We start from the raw sequence: 27,962 nt of genomic DNA on the forward strand, positions 1-27,962 counted from the left end.
GCAACTAAATAATAGTTCAAGCAAGGAGGAACAGTCTGCACAGACACTATTAACTGTGACCAGTCCTCCTACCATTTTCAATTGTGCCTTTTTCTTCTCTACTCTGAACAGCAAGGGAAGAAAGATGATATACTGAGCATTTAAAGAGCTGACTACAACACCTGCAGTAATCATCATCATTTTGACAGTACTCAGTAGAGCTTTACAACTTCCTAAATTAGGCAACATATTTATCACTCACGTAGTAAGAAGCTGTTCCGAAAATGTGAAGGTAATAGTATTTATTATGGAGCTGTGGAACAGAGATTGAAATAAGGGTTCAATTCATTTATACTCCTAGAACTTTCCTTTAGCTTCTCCCAACTTCACAGCTGAGTACAGTCATCTTTCAGCCAAACCACATAGATGCAGAACTTTTGCAGTCAGTACTTCAGCCACTGTTTGAAAGATAACGCTCTGAATTGCCTAGGTCCTTGTATCTGCATACAACAAGCCACATCAGGACTAGACCTCTTGAGAAAAAGATTTTGAAATAGGATGGTATTTCAAGTAAAACCAAATCAATAAATTAATATTCTGTTGTAGGAAGAGCGGGGGCAATGTTCTGAGTGTAAATTAGAAATTATTAATATTTATTACAGGAGCTGTGCCAGGCACTATGATGATAAGCAGAAAAATGTCTCATGATGGAATATCTTAATATACTAGGAAAAAAAAAAAAAAAAAAAGAGCTATTCCCACTTTTCTCAAGATACAGTAGGTGCATCCCAGTTTGAATATATACACAAATCATACACATGCACATATATATAGCCTATGATATAGAAACTAGAATAATACAAACCCATGAGTAGAATCTTCTGGATGTGGGGGGAAAAAAAAAAAGAAAAAAGGAAAGAGTAATGAAATGACAGGATATTCATCCTTAGTACTATATAATGTCATCTTCCACAGTAACTACCCTGATGATAATACTCTCTGTTTCATTAACTGTTTTGCAGTATATTGGTTTTTGAGAAAATTAAAACATACAGTGGGATTACAAGTTTAGCTGTAACATGGCAAGAGACTGCAGTGTTATTCACACATGGCATACTCTCACCGAAGTGAGAAGCTCACTGTGAATCAATCCATAGGCAGTGGATTCTCACAGTTAGCAGATCTGCTACAGCCTACAGACCAGCAGGTGACATGCATTTCATTTTGCTACCCATGAAAAGAAGTGTGTCACCCTAAATAATTATAGTAAGCTTCTGGACTTAAGTGTAGTATAATGGAGATATAAATGTAATGATGAGGTTGTGTGAATTGGAAATTGTACTGAGATACCAAGTCTTTATGCTGAAGATTAGAAAAATAATGTGCATAAACATCCTAAGCTAACAATTGCAGGTTCTCTGTAAGCTGCCTCCTTTGTATATTTACATTTTGAACGCAGACATTATTTAAGTATTTTACGCGAGATTTGCAAGGAATGCCTCCCTGCTGCTCTAAAACAGCTGCTGTTACTGCTGAATGTAACATATAGAGAAGTCTTGGGATCTTCTGTTCAAAATGAACAACAAAAACCACTATATATTTTACACCTTCATGCTGTATTTTTCTATAAAGATTTAATTTAGTAATCTTTCTTACTGTACAAACAAGACATAGATACTCTCTAGCCCACAACAGACTGAACATATTTGTTAAAAAGATAGATCAAAATTACTCGTACACAAAATACATTGACAATTAATTGCAGACAAGCAATTCCCTTTACAGATCCTTCTTTTCTTTCTTTCTCCCTGTTTTTGGTCTTTCTTTCTTTTCTTTCTTTTCTTTCTTTCTTTCTTTCTTTTTCTTTCTTTCTTATCTTTCCTTTCTTCTTCTTTCTCTTTTTTCCCTCGTTCTCTTTTCTTCTTCTCTTTCTTTTTTCTTTGTCTTTCTTTCTTCTCTTCTCTCTCTCTTTTTTTTTTTTTTTTTAATATCCCAAAAAATAGTTTCACAAGGCTATCTATTAAGGCACTAAGGCACTCCTCCAACCCTTCTTTGGAACACTTCTTTGAAATTCTGAAGAGTATTGGGGATTGGTGACTGTTTTATTACAGCAGCTGTCAACCAATGTGTTCAAAATTGACAAGTGTTTTTCTATCCAAAGATGAAGAAACCTTGAAAAAAACAGTTTTCAGACAGTGCTAGGTATTCATTCCAAGGAGAAAAAAAAAAAAAAAAAGAAAGAAAAGAGAGAGAGAGTGAGAGAAAATATGTCCTTTTAAATTATTTCCACTTGACCAGTAAAGAACTCAGGAATACAAAGCAATTGCTCCTGACCAGGCGGCTAAAGTTATCTACGCAAACAACATCAAATGAGTCAATGGCAGTTAAGCACCTGAATATCTTGTGAATCTCATATTAAACATATAACACCAAATACCTTGGTACTCTAACAGTGCTAATAAAATAAAAGAAGTAAAGAATTTAGCATCAAGCTAAGTTGCAAGCATTTTGAGCAATGGAAGACAGTGGAACAAATTAAGGTTCTGTCATCATCTTATCTAATTATCCACACAAATAGTGGTAACAATTTACTCAATTGTGGTGTTCAGAAGTAATGTAGAAGTGTACAATTATGATACAAGTTTTCTGCATAGCAAGTGGGAACTCAGTGTAGCTACAGTTATATAAACCTTGACAGAAATTTGATGGTACTAACATTAGATGCTGCTAAATATATAAACAAGCATGGAAGTTTGCCATTACAGGTCCTTGTGTTGATCAATAATTTTCCTTTGCCAATGCTTGTACTTGATATTTCAAGGAGAAACATTATACAGCTAATTCTATTCTCTTTTGCATCTCCCAGCTGAGTATCTGAAAACTATCCTGTAGCAAAAAAAAAAGATAATGGAAATCTTCTTACAGATGAGATTACTGGTGTATAGAATGGTTTAACTTCTCATTTACTTTCATGAAAATCTTGAATAGAGTGAAAAATGGAAATGAGATTTTTCAAAGCTAAACACTTAGCCAGGAAAAATAATAATAATTTTATAATGTAAGAATCCAGACTGATATACTGAAGAATACTGCTGTTAAAAAAAAAAAAACAAAACAAAACAAAAAAACACAACAAAACAACAACAAAACCAAAACAACAAAAAACAAACAAACAATGCAAGAATCAAAACATACATATATCGGCTATTATCATTTACTTGGTAGAAGTATATCTATCTCTACCAGCAGTTCATTCCATATAAAATATTCTAAACATAAATCTATCCTCCTTCTCAATTATCACAAATATCAATAAATTATGCTTGTTGGCTACTTGGGTTATAAATCAGCACTTCGTATTAGTTTCTGGCAAAATAACATCATCCTTTAATTATAATTAATACCTCATTCTTGATTTTGTAACAGTCCAAAAAGAACATATGACAAAAGATCTTTAATTTTTCATTTTATCACAAAAATCCATTCCTGTTAATGTATCATTGCATGTCAACTTCATTTCACTTTCTCCAGTAATTCTCTGTCTTGAAAAACAGCGGCCAAAACTGAAATACAGACATGGTCATTAATAATCTATAGCAACTTTTACTTCTTTACAATTTTTTTGCATATTTTTTTTCAGGCTCACATATTAACACATTTATTTCCCTCCTAGCTGGGTAGGGATATATATTCAAGCCAAACCACAGAAAATCTGGGATCCTTCTGTCTTCTAATTTCTTATAGGAAACTCACTGAAGCAATGAAATTGATACTAACAGAACTGGAGACAAACTCAAAAGCAAAAGAGATTATATTTAGTATTTTACTCTTGAACACGTTTTTTCTGCTTCAGAGGTGTGACATCTTTAAGGAAGATAGGACTTAGTTTAGATTTAAGTTTGGATGGATATTTAAACAAGTTTGCTTTTTCCTTTTTTTATTACAACACATGTTTACAAAACAATAAGATTTGAAATATTTGAGACAAATAAATGGACTGGGCGTGAAAATTCTCTTGGTTGTGGCTGCTTTACATGAAATTCTCCAAAATAAATATAATTAAGGTTTAGCTTGAGGAATCATGTCACTAAAATAAAGATCTATTTTTGGCCTACTTTGTTTTCTACAATCATATTAATTATTCATTAATCAGGGGTTAGTAATAGATGGCAGCTAAATTGCTTTTGTTTGCAGTTGTTTCTGATTCTCCCACTATGTAGTAGGAGTAGGAAATCCAGCTGTTGCAAACATTGGATATACAAGAGCCTGATAGACCATGGCATCTTCAGAGAAGGAGAGGCTGCCATGGGAACTGTCTCTTAAGACAGTAAGCTAATATAGCTATATATTTTCACTGTTTTGGAGAAGCAAGTTGTCAGATCAGTATTGCTGCCACAGCCACAACACAGAAGCATAGAAAATACATTCTCTACCAGTAATGTAATTCATAAAACTTACTGAAGTCCAAAAGAAATGGACACTGAAATCTTAAAATTAAAAATACATTGAGAAACACACACACAAAACAAACAAAATTTCAGTTTTCAGCAAACAAAATGGCAATCATTTTTTCTTATACATGAAAGAGAAGGGGACTTGACAGGTCGACTCTCACCCCAATTTCTGAATTTTTAAATCAAAGATTTTTGTTGTTATCCCAAAATTACTGAAAGAACCATTTCTTCCTCAGACAATTCCAGAGCAACAAGGAAAATGTATATTCACACCTGCCAGTCAAAATACAACAGTCTGACACAGTTTGTATTCACCTCCATTTTGTGCTGAGGAAGCACTTTGCTTCATATGTGACCTATTCCTTCTCAGATATTTAATACCACCTAAAAACCTGCTAATGTTATGTCAAAAAACAACTGAGGCTACTTAGAACTTGCATTACCCTTTAAAAAAATCAAACAACTTGTATCTAAAACTGCTTTTTCTTCTATTCTAAACGTCTACATTTAGAGAAATGATTACCAGACACCACTAAGAGTCAGATTACTATACTTCATGTAAAGTGAACAGAAATTCCTTTCTCATAACTTACACTGGACTGAAAAGAATCTGCTAGTATTTTTTAACTGGATCCCTTGTTGTTCAGACAGAGACAGCTTAGCCCAAAGAGGTTACTCCAGAAACTTCCAGAGATCTACAAAAAGTAAAGAAATAAAAGAAAATTGCATGGGGGCAAGGAACACAGCTAGCCATAATTAAGTTACCAAGCTCAAGATGAAAGAAAAAAAAAATATTTAGAATTAAGATTAGCATTGGTACAACATTAGCATATAGCCATCATGATTTAGAAGGTTTCTAGCCACCTACAGAATAAAATTTGATCAAACTTTTAAATAAAAGCATAAAATTTTTAAGACAGCCTGAGCAGTTTATGAAAAATTCATACAATGATGTTGCCTGTTATCAAAGAAACCATCATAGCACATAAGACTTATCCTTATACTGGTCATATTTTCCTTTATTTCTACATTCTACAACTGGTTTGATTACTCAGAATAATTTCAACTCCTTCTAGTCTTGTGCAGAATTTCTATATTCCATTATGTTATCCTTTTAACAGCCAGAATTATTCACATTGAATACTGAAAGTCAGCCTTTCTCTAATGATTTCTGTGACATAAGATTAAAAATACATATCATTCTGTGTTTATTACTCACCTGTATCTGGTAATCTGCAGTTCTGATATTTATCATTCAAACAATAGATGTCATTTATGTTCCTATTGATAAGATGTAAAGTGCAGAAATCTCATTCCAAATATGGAGACAAGTGAGCTAACTAAGTGTCTACATTTTACTACAAGCTATGAATCATGTTAAGATGATTTAGACAGCAGTCTACTCAGGTACCTGACTCAGGGTGTACACAAGGTCACACAAGTCACTGACAGACTGTAAACAGACTGAGAACATCCTGACTCCTGGGTCTGTGAAACATCCATCAAACTGAACTCCTCTTATTTTTTATCTGATGCATATAACGTGTTTATGGGGAGGAAGGTGCTATTATACCAGGTTCGAAAACATATAAATTCAGGTTCTTTCTCAATCAGAATGTGGACTTTCCTGAAGTCTTACTATGTCGGTATGAATACACAAATTCAGTAAGTAGCAGATTTTTTCCTTGGAATATAACTTTAAGCTGAAGCAAAGTTCTACACAGTGCAACAGAAAGTACTTACTGTCCTTCTTCCTAAAATGTTTTTATTTTGTTCTTTTTTCCCTAGCATTAACAGAATGATACCACAGAAAAAAATACTCTTACAAAATGTATTACACTTCATACCCTCCAATTTGATCATTGTTGTTCTCTTGCCCACTGCTTTCTTTCACACATAGTTACAAGTGGTTAAAGTGACAGAAATTGCTATTACTTATGCAACACAGCATGCAAGAGATTTTCTCAGTCTGTCATCTTCATCTTCCAGTACGTGTAAACAAAGAGGCAATGCCATTACAGTACCTTCTAAATCCAAAATAAACCCCCAAACTATTCCAGTTGGGAATTTCTATTTCTAGAAAAATTGTATGTCACAAACCATGTAGTTAGATATGAAACTACAGTGGAAAACTAGGGTATATTTGTATTTTGTCTTGCAGGCAGTTTTAAAGCCACCCTTGAGAATTTCTCCTCTTGACCTTGTCAAATCCAAAGGAACTCTCTTGAGCATTCAGGATCCCATTTATTCAAGCATGTGCATGGATTCATGCAATACCAAGCAAGTACGAGCACTCTGTAATGGCTGTGTACAAGGTAGATGGGCCCCACAAATGCTGCACTGACGTTCTTCTGTCTGCCTGCTGTAGACTGAGTAGATATAGGCAATCCATCTTGGCCTTTTCACTGAGTTTAATAGAGTTGTGTCATTTATATTTGTCTAATTTGAGTCCTAATTTTCTGTTATTGAGTGAAATATAAAAAATATGTTTTCATCCTTTTCCTCTTAATTGCTATGAGTAAGTATTTCCTTGTGACACAATAGAGAATATTAGAAAATAAAACACATCTTATGCTCTGGGCAACTGGTTACGACATTTATGTAGTTTTCCCCTCAAAATTCCAATTACACCATTAGTTATTGCAGTATGTATTCTCAATACCCAATCATTCAAATAAAATAATGAGAAAAGAAAAGCTCTCAGCAGTCAGCACTAAAAAAAGGGCTATTTTTCATTTACAATCTTCTTGTCTGTAAACTTTCATGGGAACAGTAGATAAACAGAAAATGACATAGTGTAAAAATAAATACAAGCAGAACTTGAGTCACCCCAGCTACTGAGTTTTACATTACAGCCTAAAATAACATCTAAAATTTATATGTTTTTTTCCCTGTCACATTTAAAAAATATTTCTGTATCAGAGGGCAGATGCACGATAAGACTGTATAAAACAGAAGAGAAAGAATAGATGTGCAGAGTATATCTGCACAGCAGCTTCCTGAGGGAGTTTTGGTGGTACTTATTCATACTGCAGGGGAGACCTTTTCTTCTAAAAGTGACAAATAGTATGGCAATTAACCACTGTGTGATTATATATTCCTATAGTTCCAATCATCTTCTTTATCTCATTCTCTCTTACTTTAAATTAGCTCTCTTACTGCATTCTAAATTACAGCATACTAAAAACTTCAAGTTTTAAGACATGGATCACCTCCTCTTAATTGTTTCTGCATCATCATTCCCAGTGGGGCCCTAGCCTTTACAGAAATATCTGATTACTGTTCCCATACAACAATAACAAAACAACTAAACATGCTGCCATGAAGAAAGGGAAAGAGTCTCCAGCCTTGTCAGAATTTTGAAAGTAACAATGTGTGCAGTCTACATGATTTTAAACAACTCTAAAGACCAAATGACCAAAAAAGACAAGAAATTTCTCCTAGAAAAGCATGCTTAAAAAATTACCCTAGATTTTACTTGTCTTTCCATTTTGCCGTTGCACCAGCTCTTGGTGAGCTACTCCTTTTGCCTGACACAGTAATTTCCCAAGTAGGAGCAAAAAGTCTGCTCAGGCAGTCTGTTTAAGTGTATTTAGAAAGCCCTGCTTCCTCTGATGTTTCAGGGAAACATTTTTCTATCTAGACCACTGTAGAAGAATGGATTATGTGTGCAATAGTCTGAAAGTGTAGGCTGGAGATTTCTGCAAGGCAGCAGCTGCCTGCTGTGAGCAGCAGCCAGTGTTGGGAAGGTGTACACGCTGAGGCACAGGCAGATGATAAAGCCACACAGGGCACTGATGCCAAAATGGAGAGAGCGATAATCTCAAGAAAAACTAAAAAAAAACTTATTTTCCAGTACACAGTGTGATGAATTCAGGGCTTTTCTGTATGAGCACAGTGGGCAGATTTGGTTTGGGGGATGTGTTCTGCCTGCATATGTAGGCTTACTGAGATAGACAGCTGTAAGGAAAACAGCATGAAGGAAAATACAAGCAAAGACTCTCCAAAAAGAAAAACAAACAAAAACAAACAAACAAACAAAAACAACAAACCATTTTACCAAGCAGGCTAAATCCCAGGAATGTAGAATTTTTGTCATTACAAATTGATCTCTGTCCTAAATGAAATGCCAGCTGTTGGAGGTGCTACCTGACAGGCAGTCTTTTTCAGAGGAAACCAGTCTGATCTGTGCTAATCATGCCAAAAAAAGCTAAGCATCTTATGGACTGATTCCTTTTTCTGATGTCCTTTTCTCTAACAAATTTGTTTCTTCCACAAAAATAAACACTACACAGATCTTGAAAATGCTGTTTTATTGCAAAATACTATTAACGATAAATATGCAGAATGGTAGGTGTCTACATTAGGTCACAGAATCATAGAAGTACAAAGGTTGGAAAAGATGACAAAGATCATCGAGCCCCATGACCAACCTATCATCATCATGCCAATAAGCCATGTCCCTCAGTGTCACAGCTACCCATTTCTTGAACAGCTTCAGGGATGATGCTCTACTACATCCCCAGGCAGCCTATGGCAATAGGCCATAATTACCACTCTTTCTGAGAATATTTTTTTTTCCTTTTATCACAGCAAATCTGAATGTCCCCTGGCTCAGCTTTAAGTCATTCCCTCTCATCCTGCCACTGTTATGTAGGAAAAAAGGGCCAAACTCCACCTCGCTACAACCTCCTTCCAGGAAATTGTAGAGAGTGGTAAGGTCTACCTAGATGATAAACTGGGGAGATGTAGTTTGCAAGTAGGTGATAGTAAACCCTTCAAACATAAGAACAGGTGTCCTTCTAGACCTTCCACTGTGACTCCTCCTGCTGCTCCCATCCTCCCCAGTGCAGGCACACTTTAAAACCATTTTGTATGCTAAAGTTTCAAGGAAAATGGGAAAATGCCCTCCTGAGAAAGACAGCCAACAACATTCAGTGCTGTGTTTCTTGTTTTCAATTTGGAAGAGGACAACATTTATAGTTTTCAATACGCTATTTCTTTGACAATGGTCTCTGCAGCAATTCATTTATTTTTGAACTTACTGTGATAGATCAAAATCCATGACCAATTAAATTTATTTTAAGGCTTATTTTTATTTAGTATATGTTGCAGGACTTAACGTGTGAGCACACTGCAATATATATGGGTTAGCTTTTAATTACATACACTCTTAGAGATCAAATAAAGCCAAAGAGCAAAAGCCTGTGAGTCAGACCAGTTACAAACACATAGAGCTCTGGTATATGTTGCTATTGGAGGTCAAAAACTTCAGAGCTGGGGTGTTTCTAGGATGCTTCTGATCGAGGGGGAAATAGTGGAAATTGCTACGTTCCCACAGTGTTGCCTAGAAACCAGCAGAACAGTGTTTCTAAAAACACTCACTCACATTTGGGAGTTGTAATTATCTACAAGGTGGAAGAAAACATATGAACAATGGGAAGGACACTATGAGAAATACATAATTAGGGTCAGAAAGAGCAGCCTAGTTACTATGCTTTGAGAATGATACACTGGGAATTCAAGAACCAGAATTTCTGAATTCAAACAATGAAACAAAAAGTATTTGAAAAGTATAAAGATATTGCTATGTCTAGCTCATTCGAAAGCAACAAAAACAAAACAAACAAAAACGAGAGATCTTTTCAGTAGCATGATCTCTGTAGTCAATACACAACATTACAGCTACTGCCCAGGACACCACACAGCAGTGAGATCTCACACACCTAACATTCTCTGCAGTATCATCAAGTATCTGAAATCAACACTGCTTTAAGACAATCCCTACCTCCACAGTTACTGATGTAACTCTGTGAATTATTACAAAGAAGTCTAAGTACTGAGACACAGCAACTAAGGTTTCCTGAAGCCCTATCTCCTAAGTTCTAATTTTACAAGCAATCAAAAATCTGCTTTAGGGAAAGGGAAAGAGAAATAGTACTTGGGTTCAGGGCTTTCTGGATTTGCACTTTATGCATGGAGGAGTCAACTTATCAAACACTATTCATGACATCATTGTCTTCACACCAGAAGAGATATCAGAGAAAGAAAAAAATGCTTCTAAATGATTTGTTTTAGCAACAAACAAACAAACAAACAAAAAAGAAAGCTATTTTGTCATCTAACAGTTGGTGAAAGTTGACATAGCATGGGAGCAGACACTATAAAAAACAATCAGGAAGATGAGTTGGAATGAGGATCCAGGGAGGCTTGTATTTCCTCTCCTGACCCCTCTTAGACAAACTTAAAAACAATTAGAATTACAGATGATTTTACAGAAAGCAGTATCAGACTGTCAAAATGATCACTATGATGTGGAGAACAAGAACTAAGGCTATTTCCAAAGAGTACTTCACACAACTAATGTGTGTGTGAACCCAGCAAGAACTAGGGGTTAACAAGAAACTTCAGCTATGCATCCAACATTCAGTAGTTGACTACTCAAAAGTTTTCTGAACTATTTGGTAAGCACTACTTTCACGCAAAGCATACAGCAGTACTTAGGGTTTCATCCAGCATGACTATATCTGTTTCTGTGACCTACTGGGAGTTTGAAATGAGGATGAAATAAGGCTCTTGTTCATCACTGGCAAAAATGCATAGCTAAGGTTGCTGACTGCGATGAAAAACAGCGTTTTGTAGCTGAGAATTCGCTCTACCAGTGTTTCTGTGTTCTTTGTATCATCTATTGTAGTTTCCATGGAGATAAATAGGAGACACTACTTTTGGAGTGACTATGTAAAACCAAACCTATCACTTCTTCAAAAAGTTAGAAACAAGCACATCAGCATTAATACATACATCAATGATACGATCAAATACTGCTTTTCAACATTTGCTGCTGTGGAACTGTTCTTTTGAAAGAGTGAATTTCTTCACTGTAACACACTGGGAATACTCCAGCTTCTCTTCTCTCTTCCAAAAACAAGAGTAATTTTGCTTAAAACACTCATTGGTACCAATTATTTTGTTACTTTCAGTCAGGTTGCAAGCAGGTTTAAATAATTACTGTGGATTCCACAGAAGAAGCAAAACTTTGGAGTGTAACACATTGCTTAAAGATTCCTGTGCCAGCAGTGATTCACCTTTATCCAGCTCACGTTACATGAGTTACAACAACGAATGTAAAAAAACTGACAGCAGCGCAACGTGGATGGGAGCCCCAGGCCCAGGAGAGGACCCAGCTCGGGGATCGAGGGCTCCCGACAGCGCTGCTTCCCAAAGGCGGAAGTTAGTGCAAGCAGACCCCATGCTGTGACCGGGGCCGGGGACAACCGCCCTCCGAAGCCGCGGCCTGGCCCTGCCCCACCCGGCGCGACGCTCCCGACACCATGGAAACAGCGGAGGCCGCCGGGCCAGGCCACGTCTCTCCGAGCCAGACTCAGGGCCCCGCCCCGCTCGGCAGCGGCGGACGTAGAGCCGCTGCTGCCTTGAGCAGAGCGTCGAGCTCTCCCAAGAGCATGGGGGTGAGGATGGAGAGCGACGGCAGGCGGAGCCAAGGTGCGGGGCCGGGGGGCAGCGGGCGGGGCCTGGCGGCGTTGGGGCGCGCTGCGAGACTGCATTGCTCGGCCTTCCCAGCCGGGGGGTGCTGGGGCGCGGCTCTCTGTTGAGTGGGGACGGTGCCGGGCGGGTCTGTTCGGGTGTCAGGGTAGTAATGGCGGCGGTGCTGCCGGGGACCGAGCCCGCAGCCTGCCCCGCCGTGGCCGGGACCGGTCCGGTTCGTGTTGAGTTGGGCCGTTCAGAGCCGTTAGGGCATCTGCCCGCAGGGACCACGACTCGGCAGCGGCCTCCAGGAGGGTGAGGGGCTAAAGGTTTAACCTAGAAACGTGGCCGCTAAAGCGACCGCCTTGCAGGCAGCATCGTTGCGCTGATTCTGTTTTTTAACGGCGCTCAGCGTTGCTGTCTCAGTGCGGTATCGGATGGGCAAAGAGCCGCCTCGTTGTCAGTCTGAAGTTCTGTGCCCTTTGGGATCAACATTTGTTCTTTTCCAAAGCTGGTACGGCTCTGAACTGTCCTTTATACTGCGGAGTTTTTCGTTGTTGTTTGTTTTTATGTGTGTGTGAGCAGAATTCCACTATTGGGCTTGGGCCAGGTGATCTGCTGCCCTTCTGCTGCTGTGATTCTGTATGATTCTGTAATTCCTTACCCAGATTTAATCATCTGTGGGCTGCCGTTGTGCTCAGTTCCTGCAAATACTCATAGAGACATTTGTCATTTGCGAAATAAAAACAGGCATAAACATGAAAAAAATGCTAGCATGATCTAGCTCCAGCTCTTGGAAAGTATCTGAAGTATTTTTAGATATGAACTTGATGGCATGAATGGTATAAAACAGTGGTAGGAATTACTCAGTGCTGTGCAGTCAAAATTGTACACAGCTGTGTCAGGTCAGATCTAGTGAGATAACATTTCACATTGCATCTTTGTGGTGTCAGATCAAGTCTTTGGAGTTGGTGACAGATGTCGCTCCAGATGATGTCTGGTATCAGAGTAGGGTTTTAACATGAGGTCTGTTACTACATGGGAACTTCTGGGCAAAAACTAGGACCTTCTGCATCCATATATGTATGTATAATGTTCTTGCAGTTTCTGTTGAAGACATTCCCCTTCACTGCGTGAAGACAGACTGTCATGTTCTTCACTGTTCATGTTCTTGATTCTCAAAGTATTTTTATGAACAATCATAATCTGTTGACTGTAAAAACAGAATAAGTAAAATATAAGATCTAAATTTCATTCAGGTTGCAGAAGCTTTGAAAGAATGACCCTCACTGTCAATAAAAAAAAAAAATAAAATCATACAAAATAATTCAAATTAGGAAATAATCATCTCTTTAAATGCTAAGCTATTGTTTGAATGCTTAGGAATGTATCACATTGTTTTGCCTGAGCAAAATGGGCAGAACAGCCCTCCACGTGCTTACAGGCAGTTTGTGAAAGAGGCAGAACAAATATCTGTATTCTGTATGAGATAGTTGTGTCCATATAATGTCTGTCCAGAACAATTCTTGTTGTTATACACAACAATCAACTTAGTGATACCATTCTGAGTCTTCAAAAGTTGACCAAAGAAGAAATGACATACGGTTGAACCATAACGATACGTTTTAACTGAACGTGGCAAATGTTAATTGCTGACCATAACTTTTTACCAAATTAAAACCTTGTCTCAGCCAGTCATTTAAACCTGTCATTAATTTACCCATTGGTAAAGTAGTCTACTCAGTGACTTTTATTCACGTAGTATGACTCATCCCGTCTTCATTGAGGAAATAGTTTAAAATTGTTGTAGAACTGAAATACCTAATAGGTCCAATTTCATTGAAGGTTTCTGGCATGCTTCAAATGAAGTATGTGCTAAAGTAGCAGAATTCAAATCATTAACCCTAGTTGCTCCAGATCATACTCTGCAACGTTACCTGCAACTCAACGAAGCAAGAATTCTCTGATGTGTTCTGCACAAGGCCAGCTGTGCCTTTTTGGTTAGAAATATGGGTAAGTGGAAGATAAAATACTGATGGAGAGGGAATTCCTTGTAGGCACAAGTTAAAAAAGATCAAGAGGCCTTTTGTGTCTGTACACTATAAACTGAGTAGAGTGTGTTTTTCTCTCTATATATATGCATGTCGACTTGTACGTGATACCTGCTAATGGGGAAAATTGTAATATTTTTCAAGAATTCATTAAATAAGACTCAAAAGAGCCTGTTTTAAGGCTATTATTTTGTTTTATTTCTTTAATCAGGAGGTTTTGAATTTTGAAATATTTTTGTTGAATAGTTTTAATTTATGCAAGAAACTGTTACACTATTAGTTAAGATAATGTAAAGAATTGAGAGACCCAAGTCTTGCACATTGAGAGTAGATGTAAAGAAGAGGTTTTGTGTAATCCAGCAGAGTAAGCATATAAATAGCACCTATCTAATTAATGGCTTAGAAGATTATGTATGGTGTGCGTGTCAGGGAATGGTTCATTGAATTACTTTCATAATATTTTGCCTCTGACACAAATGATCACGTGCAAAATTCAAATGGAACATTAGGATCTTCATTTTAAAATTGGAATATTGTAGCCTTATTCATCACATTTTACTTCAGAAAAACTGGGAAACAGCGACAACACATTTATTTATTTATTTATTCATTTCTGGTTGATTCTCTACTTTTAAAATAAGTCTTAAATGTGGTGTTGTAGAAGGCAGCTTTACACCTAAGACTTTGTGTTCTCAGGATTCATGGGAGATTTTCTTTGTAATTGAAACCAGAAGCAGTTCCAGGAGTCTTTTGCTTAGTTTTCACAAACAGGAAGAAAAGTAACATGTTATTAAGTCATTATGAAGGGCTCAGTTTTACCTCTCATACTTTTCAGATAGAATTGAACACTATCAGTGCATTCCATAACCAGCTGACTATGAAAATGTTACCTTTTGTGATTGTACCGCCTGTCTTCCTGAAAAAGGAGTCTGTAGGTTTATCTCTACTGTCTGCCAGCCTTTTCTTCTTTCTGGTCCTGAATTTGTTAAGCAATTTCACCCAGCTGTGAGTAAGAAGTAGGAGTCTTAGTGTTTACTGTGTGTCTATGTTGTATTCATATGGACAACTTTTGCAGCATGAAGAGTTCATGGATATTTTGATTTAAATGTTCTCATAGTACCAAAAAGGTAAAAATCTACTTAGCGGGTCCAAATTTCACTCCTTTAAATATGACCTTTTCAGAAACGTTAGATTTAGATGCTTGAAGGAGTTGCCTCCACTCCTGATATATTTAGGATTTCACACTCCTGTTCATGTGTACAGTGTTAGTGCTGCAGAATGCTGTTAGCATGTACAGAGTTAGCAAATGAATCTGTAGCAGGATTCACTGAAATGATCACTAAACTAGCCAGGAAGGGTGATAGAGAATCCTTGGCTTCTGGTAAGTTTGTGGCAGAAAGCCACTTCTGTGTGTAGTTTCTGGAGTTACCCACTTGGGCAGAGATGTCTGGCTGGCTTTATTTTAGAGTATTCAGGCACTGGGAAGGAAGAGAAGAGGAACTAGTAGTGGAAAAGGCAGCAGCTCAAAGCCTTTAGAAGTTAGGGTAGTGGATATTGTGTTTGCATAGCATTTTGAATGTCCTCTGGGAGATCAAATTGTCACATCTCACATGAATGCTGCAGTTTCAGTCCATTATAGGTGCTTTCCAGCCAAGAGGCCACTGTGCATCAGGGAATGCAAGAATCTTTGAGCCACAAAAAAATCCAATACATGAAAGGGTGGTGGCCTTGGCTGAGTGATGGGCATGTTCCACTGGGACAGCTGGGGAGACCTGAGGTCTAAATCTACATAGGGCTTGGGGTTGTTTCAACCTCAGATCAATAAATTGCTTTTACAGAAACACAGAGCTCACACAAATCTATACAGTTAGGTGGAGGGCTTGTGGCTTCTAGTCCTGCATGTAGGTGCCTGTACTCAATATTTCCCCTCAGGTCTCTGTATTTTTATGAGTTGTCTATTAAATAACAACTCTTTGTAAGGTAAAGGTGACTAGATTGAATTTTTTTCAGTATTTTTGATTTGCTGTATCTGAAGCATAAAAACAGCAGGTTAATAGATGTGTTTAAATCCTTCCTATGAGAATGCTGTAATGAAAGACTGGCAATCTTTTCTGTATCTATTAATGTTCTAGATCTGAAATTATAGAATCAGCAAAGTTGGAAAAGACCTGAATCCAGTCCAACTGTTCACCTATTACCAATAGCTCCCACTAAACCATGTCCCTCAACACAACATCCAGTTGTTCCTTGAACACCCACCATTATTTTTGCTGTTGTCGTTTTGTTAGGTTTATGTTTGATAACTAAAAAAATCCCACCTTCTTTATTTTTCGTTTGGGTTTTTCTTTTCTTTTTTTTGTTTGTTTTTCACTTATCTAAGCCTTCAATTGTAGTTAGTCTTTGCTACTATGTAAATAACTTTGAAAACAAAAACTGAATTGAAACGAACACCTGCTCAAGTCAGTAGACAAGTATCCTGTGAGACATTTGAATCCTAACATTCTACCTCGCTTCAGTTGTTTTGAACTAACAATAAAATAAGTCTCCCCACATACCAGGTTCTCTATTTTCTTCTCTGGCTTAAGCAATTTAAGAGAACAAATTCAAAGCTGTTTTGAATTTCAGACTGCAGGTTTATGGGGTAAAAATGTAAGCTGAACTTAATGTAGCAATGATAAATGCAGTTGAATGTCTACATGAACAGTCCCAGATCCTAAGTAAACAAAAGTTTACTTACTCCTTACTGCTTCAGTAGCTCTGACCATTGCTTATTTCAGTCAAATTGGTATCTTTGAGGCATTTGTCTGTAAAAAGAAGGTGTCAGTGAGTTCTGTGAGACGAGGCGGTTCACAGAGACTCAAACATCCTCTTTAATGGAAGTGTTACAGAAGTGTCTCCACCACTTCATTTGGTGCAAGGGACAGAGAGGGTGGGATGTAGCACTACAGGTATGTGTGCTTGTGTGCTCTGCCCACAGTCGGAATACTAGATGAGCCTATGAGATATTTCTTCCTCCTGACACTTTCTGACAGCGTTTCTTTCTTATTTAATAATGATGCAGGATGTTGGGGTAGGAGAGAACTTATTATTCCTCCCCCCCCTCCTCCTTTCCCCTTCCTCCCGACTCTGTAACACATGAATTGCATAGGGCAGAAGGAGCCAATGCAATAGTTCTTTCCATACAGCTTATCCGTGTTGCCATCTGCTGGTGATGCGAAGTAAGTGAACGTGTCAGAATCCTCACATTTTTCTTCTAGTGCTGAATAGAGATTTACTTCCATCTACAGACAGTGCAAGCAACAGTTTCTGAGTGGATCTGATTCTCTTTAACTCAGGACAGAGGCATTAAGCTTATCAGAAATGAACCATCTGCCGTTACGAGAACATCCCCTTGCATTTTTAAGATGCCCATATTTACCTCTACAACACTTGCACACAGAAATTAGTTAGAGATGACCTTATAGCTGTTAATCTCATGGTATCAAGTGTCATCTAGAATTATTACTTGGCACTGAATGCAGAAAATACAGGAGGTTTTTTAGGTTATTTTGAGCAACTGTGAGTGAAAACCTTCAGATTTTCATGTGCCTGTTGAGATTACATTTCTGGCTTATATATAGCTTACACATTTTCCTTTTTTTAATCATCAGGACAATATTTTATTTACCAAAATGTTATAATCAAACACTTAACTCTTTCAAAGGACTTCCATTCTCTAAAAATGTGAGCACTGTAACTTCAGGAGGTCGTGATTTTCAGGACAGTTATCCAACTAGGTTGTGAGTACCACTTTGGTGTTACACTGCAAGAGAAAGGTAATCCATAAATAGGAAAGTAAGCCATTATTGACCAGGGTATGTAATCATTACAGAGGCAGTCATTCTAAACCTGATAAATTCTTGCTATATGCTTGGAATGCTAATACTTTTATAGTCTTGCTTGCCCATGTATGTTTAAATTATAAATAGAGACTAGGGGGAATTGTACCACAAGCAGATTTTAAAAGAGCAGATTGAAATGGGTGTAGAAGAATGTTTCCCTTTGGCTTCAAAGAAGATATCATACCTTAAGAACAGTTTCAGGCTAGCACTGAAAAAATCTGTGATAGCACATTTCCTTTGTTCTGCCTTCCTGGCACCTCCCATCAGAAGGGGTGGGAGTGTTGTGCCTGAAGACACCATGTCAGAGCTGGAGCTGTGTAAAGGCAGGCTTTTCTGAGTGTGGAACTCTCATGCTATTTCAAAACTGGTACAAGTTGTGCTTTGCAACTGTGGGAATCGACAATGTTAATTCAGACATGACAATGTCCTAAGAAAATATTAGGTAAAAATCCACATACGTTAATCATTTTCATTTTATTTATTTATTTTTTACTTAAGCTAATCCTAATCACTTGAAATTTAGTACAACATGTCTTTCTATAAAGTCTTTGAGGAAATGATATTAAAAAAAATATTGAGAATAATTTATTTTGATGTGATCTCTGCCAACTAATAGTTGGACAGCATCTCATGCAGCATGTTTAAAAGCAACATTTAAAGCTGCGCTATGACACACTATAGTGATATTCATAGCTTTAACAGTACTGTTTTATACTCATAACTGTCACATAACAGTGGGAAATGAAGATAGAGAGGATGGAAAGCAAAGTGCTGGGCAGAGGTAAAAAGAGAGTAAAAAGCTATGAAAAGTGGAATTAAGGGGCTGTTAAAAACATGGCTTAAGCCTGGCTACGTCTTTCAGCATAATTTCTTGCACTGTGCAGTTATTCTGTACAGATGCCTGCCTTTGCTGATCCAACTGAAGCCCAGACAGAAAGATTCCCACTCTCCTCATTTGTTTTAATTTGTACTCTGAGCAGGGTCTTGGAAACCATGAAAAAATGCTTTGTATGTGCTAGTATTTGAAACAGCAGTGCACCTACCTTCTGTTACAATTTGTTCTAAAAATGCTATGAATTCTAAATTAAATTGGATGTGTATTTTAAATCATAGGTCACCTTACAGACAGTGGTTGTGAGCCTGACATTGCTACTTCCCTCCAACCCCCCCCTCCGCTCTCCCCCCCCCCCAAGGGATTTCAATTCACATTTTTGTATTTCGGGACAATTGGATGTTTATGTTTTGTCAGTATCTACATTTGTTTAGAGGGTTTTCAGTCTATAAACTGACAGAAGATGGAATAGCAAACCAAATTCTTTTTGCATTAACAGTAACAGATATTTGAAAGAGCATGTCCTTATTAGTAGGGTGGTTTGTCGCACAAATGTAATTAGTTTCTTTTGAATCTATTAAACTCTTGAGTTTCATACTAAACACAATCTTTATCTACATACAGAATTTCTTACACATTAATTGTTTGATGTAATGATAAAATTCAATCAATAAACATTTAAATTAGAGTTTATCATAGCTACATAACCTTGGCTGAGTCTCTGTGCAGTCTAATGACTAATGTTCAGGTTGAAGTGATCTAAAGGTCTCTTAAGCTGCTTAAGCCCTTGAACCAGTAGATGTTTTACAATCGTATTTTGGCATCTTTATTAAGTTACTTAGTTATGCTGTTGTATTCTAGGGTAATGAAGACTTTTCATCTAGGAAAAAGTGTGCTACAATAACTGAATAATTCTTTGGGGAATTATATTTTTATTTATTTTGCTTGTCTGTCAGAATGTGTATTTTCTCATTTCTAACTGTTTGACATTTAGTTAAAGTGCTTGAATACCCAGCTGTGGTCATTCCCAGATGTGGTCCAGCAAGCCCATTTAAAGGACAGCTAAGTACTAAAAGTAATGGTAAGTAACACACTTTCTTTCATTGAAAGGCTGTTAGGGTTTTTCTGTGTGAATTAATTGCATTCATGATCAAAATGCTGGAGTCAGAAGTTGGACTTGATGAACCATGTGGATTCCTTCGAACTCAGAATATTCAGTGATTCCATGGGCATTTACACTGAGCTCTATTGGTTAAATTTAATAGTACTTAAAATTACTACACGATATTGATTTTTTTTTATTATTTTTGCCTGGACTGTTACACTAGCTAGAAATAATTAGGAACACATCTGCATTAGCTGGAATAGGTAGAATTACTACTTGGAGGAAATGTTGAATTCAAACCTGTTCCTTTGCACGTAGTTGCTGGGATAGGATAGGATAGGATATGTTTCTGTGCCATCTCAGACTCTTTTTTAGAAAGAGCTGGTTAAAAAGGAAATTTCCATGCTGACATTTTCCAACTTCAGCTACATCAGTAACTATTTGTCAAGCTGATGGCTCACTGTGGGGATAGGGGGAACACCAACAAAGGAGCTAAGATAGTTTCCTGTTATACTGGCAGGTTAGGCAAACTGGCTTCCACTGAACAGAGAAGCACACAGTAATTTTGAGTTTGTAGCTTCTGCCTTCTGCAAACACTGAGTGTTCCAGAAACACTACTAGATGTAAACTGGTGCTGCAGTGGGAGTAGGAAAAAATGACCTACTGCTCAGAGAAGTGCTTTTTCCACAATGCTGCTTCTCTGGAGGTGTCAAGGCCAGGCTTGATGGATCCCTGGGCAGCCTTTTTTAGTGGCTAGCAACCCTGTCCACTGCAGGGGAGCTGGAATGAGATGATCCTTAAGGTCCCTTCCAACCCCAAGCCATTGTATGATTCTGTGAAAGCTTAAGTGGAAGTCTGTCAAAAGCACAATGTTGTAACTGGCTCATAGAAAAGCAGAGTTTTATCTCCATACTTGATACAGGATAAAAGTTAAGAGCAAAACCACCTTAATGTTCTTTTGGCTTTTATTTTTACTGGTCAGGTGTCCAGCTGTTATTGGAAATATGGGCTTTTATATTTGAATTGCAGTTAATAACTTCAAAGTCAGAATATTCTTTTACCTGCTTTATAATGTTAATTTTAATCTTAATAGCTTTCTGCATCGACTCCTCCCCAAGTCTGACAAACCAGTACCTGATCAGAGACCACTTGATGTTTCATTATAACAGAATTCTTTCAGCCAAAGGTAAAAATTGCATATATAAATAATTTCCACTTCTAGATTTATCTCATTTTTCAGAATAGGCTTATATCAAAGGGTTGTCAGAAGCCTAATTTTTTTTTTCCTGTTTTGTGCTCAGAGTGATGTCAGCAAGAAGATACAGCTTTTATGTAGTAATACTTAAGTGATATTAGGATCGAAAGTTTTGTATGAAAACCTTTTCTCTTGAGCGCTACCAAAGTTACAACTTTATTTAAGGGTACTTTGTGCTGTATTCTCTTCATTCAGCAGTAGTGCTGTAATAAAACAGGATACTGAGATAAGCATATGGAGATAACCTCAAGAGCAAATATTCCAAACTTATTTTACAAATGATTACAGAACATTTTCAGTTAAACTAAGGCCACTGACTTTTTTTTTGTCTGTATATAGCTGTTAGTGTCTATATTTTTATTTTTTCATTGCATAAACTTGTTCTGGGGATTTAAGTCCAAGAAATATTAATGTTCAGGCTTGGCAGAATGTACTGAGTGTTTAAATTCAGTGCAGAGAATTTTGCAATAATATGACTTATGTGATAAAAGGTTTTTGAATACCTCCCAAAGCACTGTACTTTCTTTCAAGCTATTTTCAGAAACAGTGTTTTGGATGTGCTTATGCTAATTTTCCTATCATTTCTCCATTTCTTACTGTATTTTAAAATAGTGAAAAATATGCTTTATTCTAATTAAATTAGCGTATGTCCTGTTTTATTTTTTATTTTTTAGCCATGACAAACACTAATAGTGAATTGCATCCATTTTTTTTCTATTTTTAGCCTCTGTAGACTGTTCACTGCCCAGAAGTAGGCTGAGCAGCATTAAACGTGAGTATCTGATACAGTAATTCTGCAAAAGCTTCTGTAAAACTAACCTAACAAAGCAAATGCCAGGTGAATGGGAGAACAACCATCAATGATGCATATTTCTATATGCTTGTTTCTTCAGATTTTCTTATCCTGCTCCTATCTATTCATAGGATTCTGTGGTGAATGTAATATCAGTGAGATGATCATAGTTTATCAGTGATTAATTAATTCGACTTAGGATCATAACTAATTTTACTTAGGATCCTTTTCTGCACAGTCAGTGGAGCAGAAGAGAAATGTAGTAATTTCTCCCTTATTTCTTGTGATACGATGTAAGCTTAGACTTTCATGAAGAGTGCTTATGAGTACAAGGTTAAGAGAAATTGGGGAACTGAAACTAAAACATGCTGTCCTTTTGACAGAAAGTATAGTCAGCCACAAATGCCCATCACAGCAGCCTGAATGCAGTCACTTTTTCTGAGAGTTGCCTCATTTCTTAATGCTGATGAAATGTGTCAGTACTGTAGTTTTTCTTTGTTTTAGCTGAAGAGGAATACTTTCAAGTCATTGACTTAAGGAATATGAATTATCAAGGAGTGATGGATAGCAGCTGTTGGTTAAAATAACAAAGATGTATTTCTGCTATCTGAAATCTTTTTTTCTAATCCAATTAGAGAAAGTTCTTTTTTCTCCAATTCAGTATTCAGTTACATCTGCTAAGATACTGGAAAAAAATTAAAGCGTTTATTTGGGATAGAAAGATAAATCTTTTCTGAGTAGTATACTTTTTAAATCTCAAATCCAGACAAACCAAAGTGATAATGCTTTGCTAAGTGATTAGAGTAACCAGAGCTTATGTAGAAAATCACTCATCCTTTTGGCAGAAAGACTTCAGCGTTTTGTTAGATTTATTTTTTTTTTCCCATTACTTTTGCATAAGGAGTTGAGAGTGAATGAGGCAACAGGCTGCTTTCAAAAGGTGCAGCACAATTAGGAACTGTATTACAGGGCTATCTGTAGTTTATGGATTGAGATAACTATTATTGTTCCATCACTTTTCGGGTCTTTCTAAACATCAGCAAATGCCAGATCGTTTTAGTCTGTTTTCTTTGCAGATAAAATGCTCCCAAGCTTGTGTGTTTCACACCAGCATGAGTTGCACAGAATGAGTTCATTTTGGAAAATAATTATACAGCTTTAACATTAACAGATAATTATCACAGGTGTAGCAGGTGTGCTCTGTAGTGAAGACATTTCCATTTTAGGTAGTAGGCTTTTTTGCACTATGTTTCAGTTTATCTTTCTTATTCTAGAGTCTGACTATGTAACTGTGTCCTACGAACAGACAGAATATTAATCTCTTATACAGAGTGTGATGGAAACATTTCACCTTTGTTGCTGCTTTAGTTTTTATCCATCTGTCCAATAGGTGCATTAAATTTCATTAACCTGCTCTTTCAACTATTTTCAATCTACACTAGAAAAAGCTGATGGTGGTTTTTATCTTATTAACCATGGTTGCAACCAAGACGGCTCTAATTTTTTTTTCTTACCTGTTTTCTTAATAGTTTTGTTGTCTGACTGAGATGTTACTTTTTATAAGCAGTTAAGAAATTATTACATAGGCTGAAGTTTCTGCAGACTTGGCAAAGGTATATTCTGTAATGGCACATCTACTTTCAATTTCTTGATTACTGCTCTTACAGCCTTCAAGGTGGATAAGGTACTCAGGCCTCCCTTGGCCGGTATGTGCAGCGTTTTTAGAAACTGCTGGTATTTAGGATGAAATTGAAAACTTTATAAATTAATTTCGTACCTAAGATTAGATGCTTGGTTTGTGGTTTTGGCTTTTTTTCCCCCCTACTGTTATAAGCATTATTTATTCTTCAGAATCATAGATTTCAGTACTATTCTAATAATGCAGCCAAGTACAAGGTGTCCAGATACTAAGCTTAATGCTAGGTATCATTTATTGGTTCTCTGTTCATAAAAGGGGGATATTATAAAGCATGCTGGGGAGATGACAGCTAGTACTCAGGTAGCAGTATTGAAAATAGAGCTATTGAAAATCTGCTCGTGAATTAAGTACACAACAGGATTTGGAGAATGTTTTCAAACCAGTGTATTTTTTCTTACTGAAGAAGGGACACACCATCCTCAGATGCAACACCAGTGTGACTATCAGCCATACTGATAGTGTCACTTGGATCACAGAGTTTACAGCCTTATTCTTCACATAGTTCTGTGCCTGTCATTGCCTCAATTGAAGCATAGTACTGCTTTTCTCTTTAAAAAAATATGGCGAAGGGGAATAAATTTTCAGTTTGAAATGTTCAGATCTATTAATAGCATAGAGTTGCTAAATGGAATTCCTGAAGATAGTGTTAAAAAAAAGCCCCTAAAAATATGCATCAAGTATAGCTAAAATAGCAGGTGAGTATTTCCCTTTGGGGTTGTTGCCATGAATCAGTTGTTAGTGTTTAAGAATTAAACATGATACTGTAGCTGGCATGCTCCCTGGACACTAAATGTGTACTGTCCTTAATGCGGCTTTAGTTTCCACTGTTCTTTTCCTGGTATCTTAGCTGGCAGCAAAAAAGGCAAGCTGCCATGCAACTGAGCTCTCAGTGAACATGTTCCTGTGTATTAGATCAGCCTTATTAACTTAAAATAGTTGTTAAAATGTGAAACTTATTGACATGTGAAACTTCTATGTTCAGAATTAGTCCAAGCATGTTGATTGATACCGGTGGCCATTAGAAGTCTGTGGTTATGGAATTTGTGCCAGAAAAGTTGATGTAAGCTGTGCCAAGTAAGACAGCTGCTGCTACACATGTCCAGTTCCTAACAGTCCTGTCTTTTCAATCCATATGTTTAGAGGTTTTTCCACGAGTATATTGATAGCACAGCCTGAACCCAGTGATTAGTGTGCTTGGAATGCAGGTCTCTTTGATACTAAGGGGGTGAAAAAAATAAAAATAATAAAATAAAAAAAAATAATAATAAAAAGAAGAAAGGAGCAGCATTTTCACAGTTTCAGTCTACACAGGCTGCTGTACAGTGCATCCCACCAGCAGGAGTAACAGTGAGATTCTGTATGAAGACCCTGTATGGATCAGAGGTGAATGGATTCAGGATGACATTGCATTTCTAGCCTCTCTGAAATTCTTCAGATGTATTCAAGTCTCACTGTTAGGCTTTACTTGGAAGCTTTAACAGTGACCAAATTCTGCCGTTAGCAGCATTGCCAAGCAGTGTCATGTTTCTTAAGTAGATCATCTGATGCAAATATTGTTTTTCTGAGTAACATTCTATTTGATATAAGTAAGGCTATAGGTGTCAAGTCCTTACCAAATCCTTTATACTCTTTCCTCATTGTGATTCCTCCTTTATTTGATAAAACAGAATTACCGATAATGGATATGTAGAAGGACTGCAGAATCAATAAGTTGTGAAATCTGAAATTTGTGTTATGAAATTTTTAAATTTAAAATTGTGAACTTCCTACCAATAGCAAAACTCAGTTTGAATTTGATGAGAAGTCACCCCAGTTACATAAAACATGTTGTGTTGGGGATTTCTGCTGTTAGGAAGGTAATGCTAAAAATGCATATGGAAGGAAGAACTTGTGTGTAGCCATGATACTACCTGGTCAAACAATGAGGTTGATGTTTGCACTATTGATCTAGGAGAATTTATAAGGGGGGAAAAATAAGAAGTGTGTTTTTGTAAAAACAGTTGATATAAAGACATTGCAGGAATTCTCGATGCTTTTGAGATACCCCGTTCAATGAGCTACAGAAACATTTAATTGTTTGCCTTGGCTTATTTACATCAGTAATTAAATGTCTTGAAGGTTAAATCCACAAAGTGTACTGTAATGTGACATATGATAAATTTAGAGATTGGAAATTCAGAGCTAAGGACAACCACTTGCATTCCAAATCATAGTGTCCTCTTTAAGCACAAACCTTTCAAGCTGCTTAGGCGTGTGATATGTATGATTTCTTTTTTCCTTTCATGTTTATGGCATTCATTTTATAATTCTAAGTGTGGGTCTAGGAGCACTGCTGCGGCCTAGATTTAAAGGAAGAAAGAATCGAGTATGCAGAGGGAGTATTCTAGCAGAGAAACACAACAGTCTGATCTCCAGTTTCTGAGTGTAGTGTAAACTTTGTGACAAGGGTATTTGCCTCAGCAAAAGTGTTAGTTCTATGAGAGTCTGGTTGGAGTTTTATAGTTTACTCTTTATACAGAATGCTACAGTTTAACCTCTGAAATTTATAGTTTTTCTTATGCCTACTCTCAATGCTAGTAGAACTGAGATAACAGATTCATGGAGTGGATAGAATAAGTTATGGAATTTATTTAGTTTTTCAGACTGAATTTATCGGATGTACAAAAATTACTACTTTATTTATCATCTAATGCACTGTTCTCTTTATTATGCTGTAAATCTTTGTCATGGTTTTAAGCACAGCAGTAATGAGATACATTAATCTCAAAGTCTTCTACAAGGCTTAAAAAGAAACTTGTGCTATTTGGGTCTATAGACAGTGTTTCTAATATCTAAATACTTAGCGTACTGTTTTTAAAGAAATAAAAAACTTATTTTTCTTCTTTTTTCTTTGTCCCAAAATACCTTGTGTCTCGAGCTTTTTCTTTATTTTCAAATATGACACACTTCTGGTGCCAATATACAAAGTTATTTGCAGTGAAACTGTAAGTTCCTATTAACAAGTTCAGTTTATATTTACTTTCTGCTACTCTATGACAGTATTTTAAAGGCATCCTGTGAAATTTAGATTATTAACTTCACTGAAACTAAAGAAGCTGTGACTGTAATTAATTTGAAGCAGAAGCTGTCTAGAACAGCGTAGAATCTTTCCAGTTTTTAATAGATACATGTCTCTTTCAAAACTGTGTATTTGTTCCTGATTGCTGCTCTCATTCTTTCTGTGTATAATATACACACAGATGCAGGACAAGTCGTTGTGTATGGCAGTCTGGAGTATCTTCAGCTACTGTCAGTTGTAATGTTATTTGTCATCAGTGCCTCAAACGCTCAGGCATTTGGTAAGATACCATTTCCTGTTCAGCAAACGCAAGGTCTGGATTCTTCAGTCCTTGCTTGGAGAAATGATGTGTTAAGTAAGGATAAGCTGTCAGCATGCATTTTTGGGGTCTATACCCTTGTTGGTGTGGCTTGCTGTCTGCCTCAGGTCTGTCCTAACTTGCATCTAGTTGTCTGTTTATACCTACATTAACTCTATTCAAGAGGGATTTCTTTTTTTCTGAATTTGCTGGTTTTACAGTTCCTACCTTTTACAGCAGATCTAGCTTGAGATCTCCTTAATTTGGCAACAAGGTAGGTGGGTGCTCTGCTAGGATTTTCTGCCATTCTGTTTTGCATGTGTCTGCTTTGGCCTGCAGTATGCATGAATGACTTTATAGCTTTTGGAACACACTTGATGGATTAGCTGAGATAAGCTTATTGGTGTGAGGCAAGGGCTTTACATTTCCCATGTAGGTGACAGTAGTCCCAGTGGGTCATTCTGACAACCAAAGATAGCCTTAGCAGCCTGGCGTGCTTACTGTTCTTTCTTTACTCTTGACTTGGGCACAAGCCATATTTTGGCTGAGAGAAGTCATAGCACACAGTCCTGGAGGTGATCCGTAGAAGCAGGCTTTTATAGCTTTGAACTCCAGTTGTAAAAACCAAGTCTACCCACGTGTGTGAAATCTCAAACCTTATCCTGTAAAGAGTGGAAAAAAGACAACAAAATAGCTCTTTTTTGTTGCTGTTTTTTTGTTAGTATTCACCCTGCTTTATGCTTTGCCAAGAAACTCCCAATAAGTCACAGTATGCAGGCTGAACAGACAGTAAGAGGTTTAAGCATATATTTTTGTAGACAAGCCCATATTCCTCCTAAGCACTTGAATGTAAAGAAGTTTCTCATTAGCCATCTACTCGTACTTACAAAATGAGAAAACTATAATTCTGATTTGCATTCTTGCCTTGTAGAGCTCTATCACTCATTCATTCATTGTTTCTTAAGATGTTTATTCAGTACTCATGCACCATTTTGTATAAGGATTCAGCAAGACTTCAGTTTATGCACACAAATGAGAGCTGTATATACAGACACGGTCTGGTAGACCAGCATAA

General features: G+C 37.0%; 1 protein-coding gene across 1 annotated transcript in view; it reads left to right on the plus strand.

The window, feature by feature from the left end:
• Positions 1-11,651: 11,651 nt before the first annotated feature.
• SPATA7 (spermatogenesis associated 7) overlaps positions 11,652-27,962 on the plus strand; it is a 30,977-nt gene continuing 14,666 nt past the window's right edge. Inside the window, exons 1-4 of the mRNA XM_015865376.2 lie at positions 11,652-11,933; positions 19,674-19,760; positions 20,878-20,970; positions 21,764-21,811. Of these exons, the coding sequence (XP_015720862.1) occupies positions 11,765-11,933; positions 19,674-19,760; positions 20,878-20,970; positions 21,764-21,811 (397 nt within the window). The 5' untranslated portion in view covers positions 11,652-11,764. The remainder of the gene's footprint in view (positions 11,934-19,673; positions 19,761-20,877; positions 20,971-21,763; positions 21,812-27,962) is intronic.

Source organism: Coturnix japonica, chromosome 5, assembly GCF_001577835.2.
Source record: "Coturnix japonica isolate 7356 chromosome 5, Coturnix japonica 2.1, whole genome shotgun sequence".
Lineage (NCBI taxonomy): Eukaryota > Metazoa > Chordata > Aves > Galliformes > Phasianidae > Coturnix > Coturnix japonica.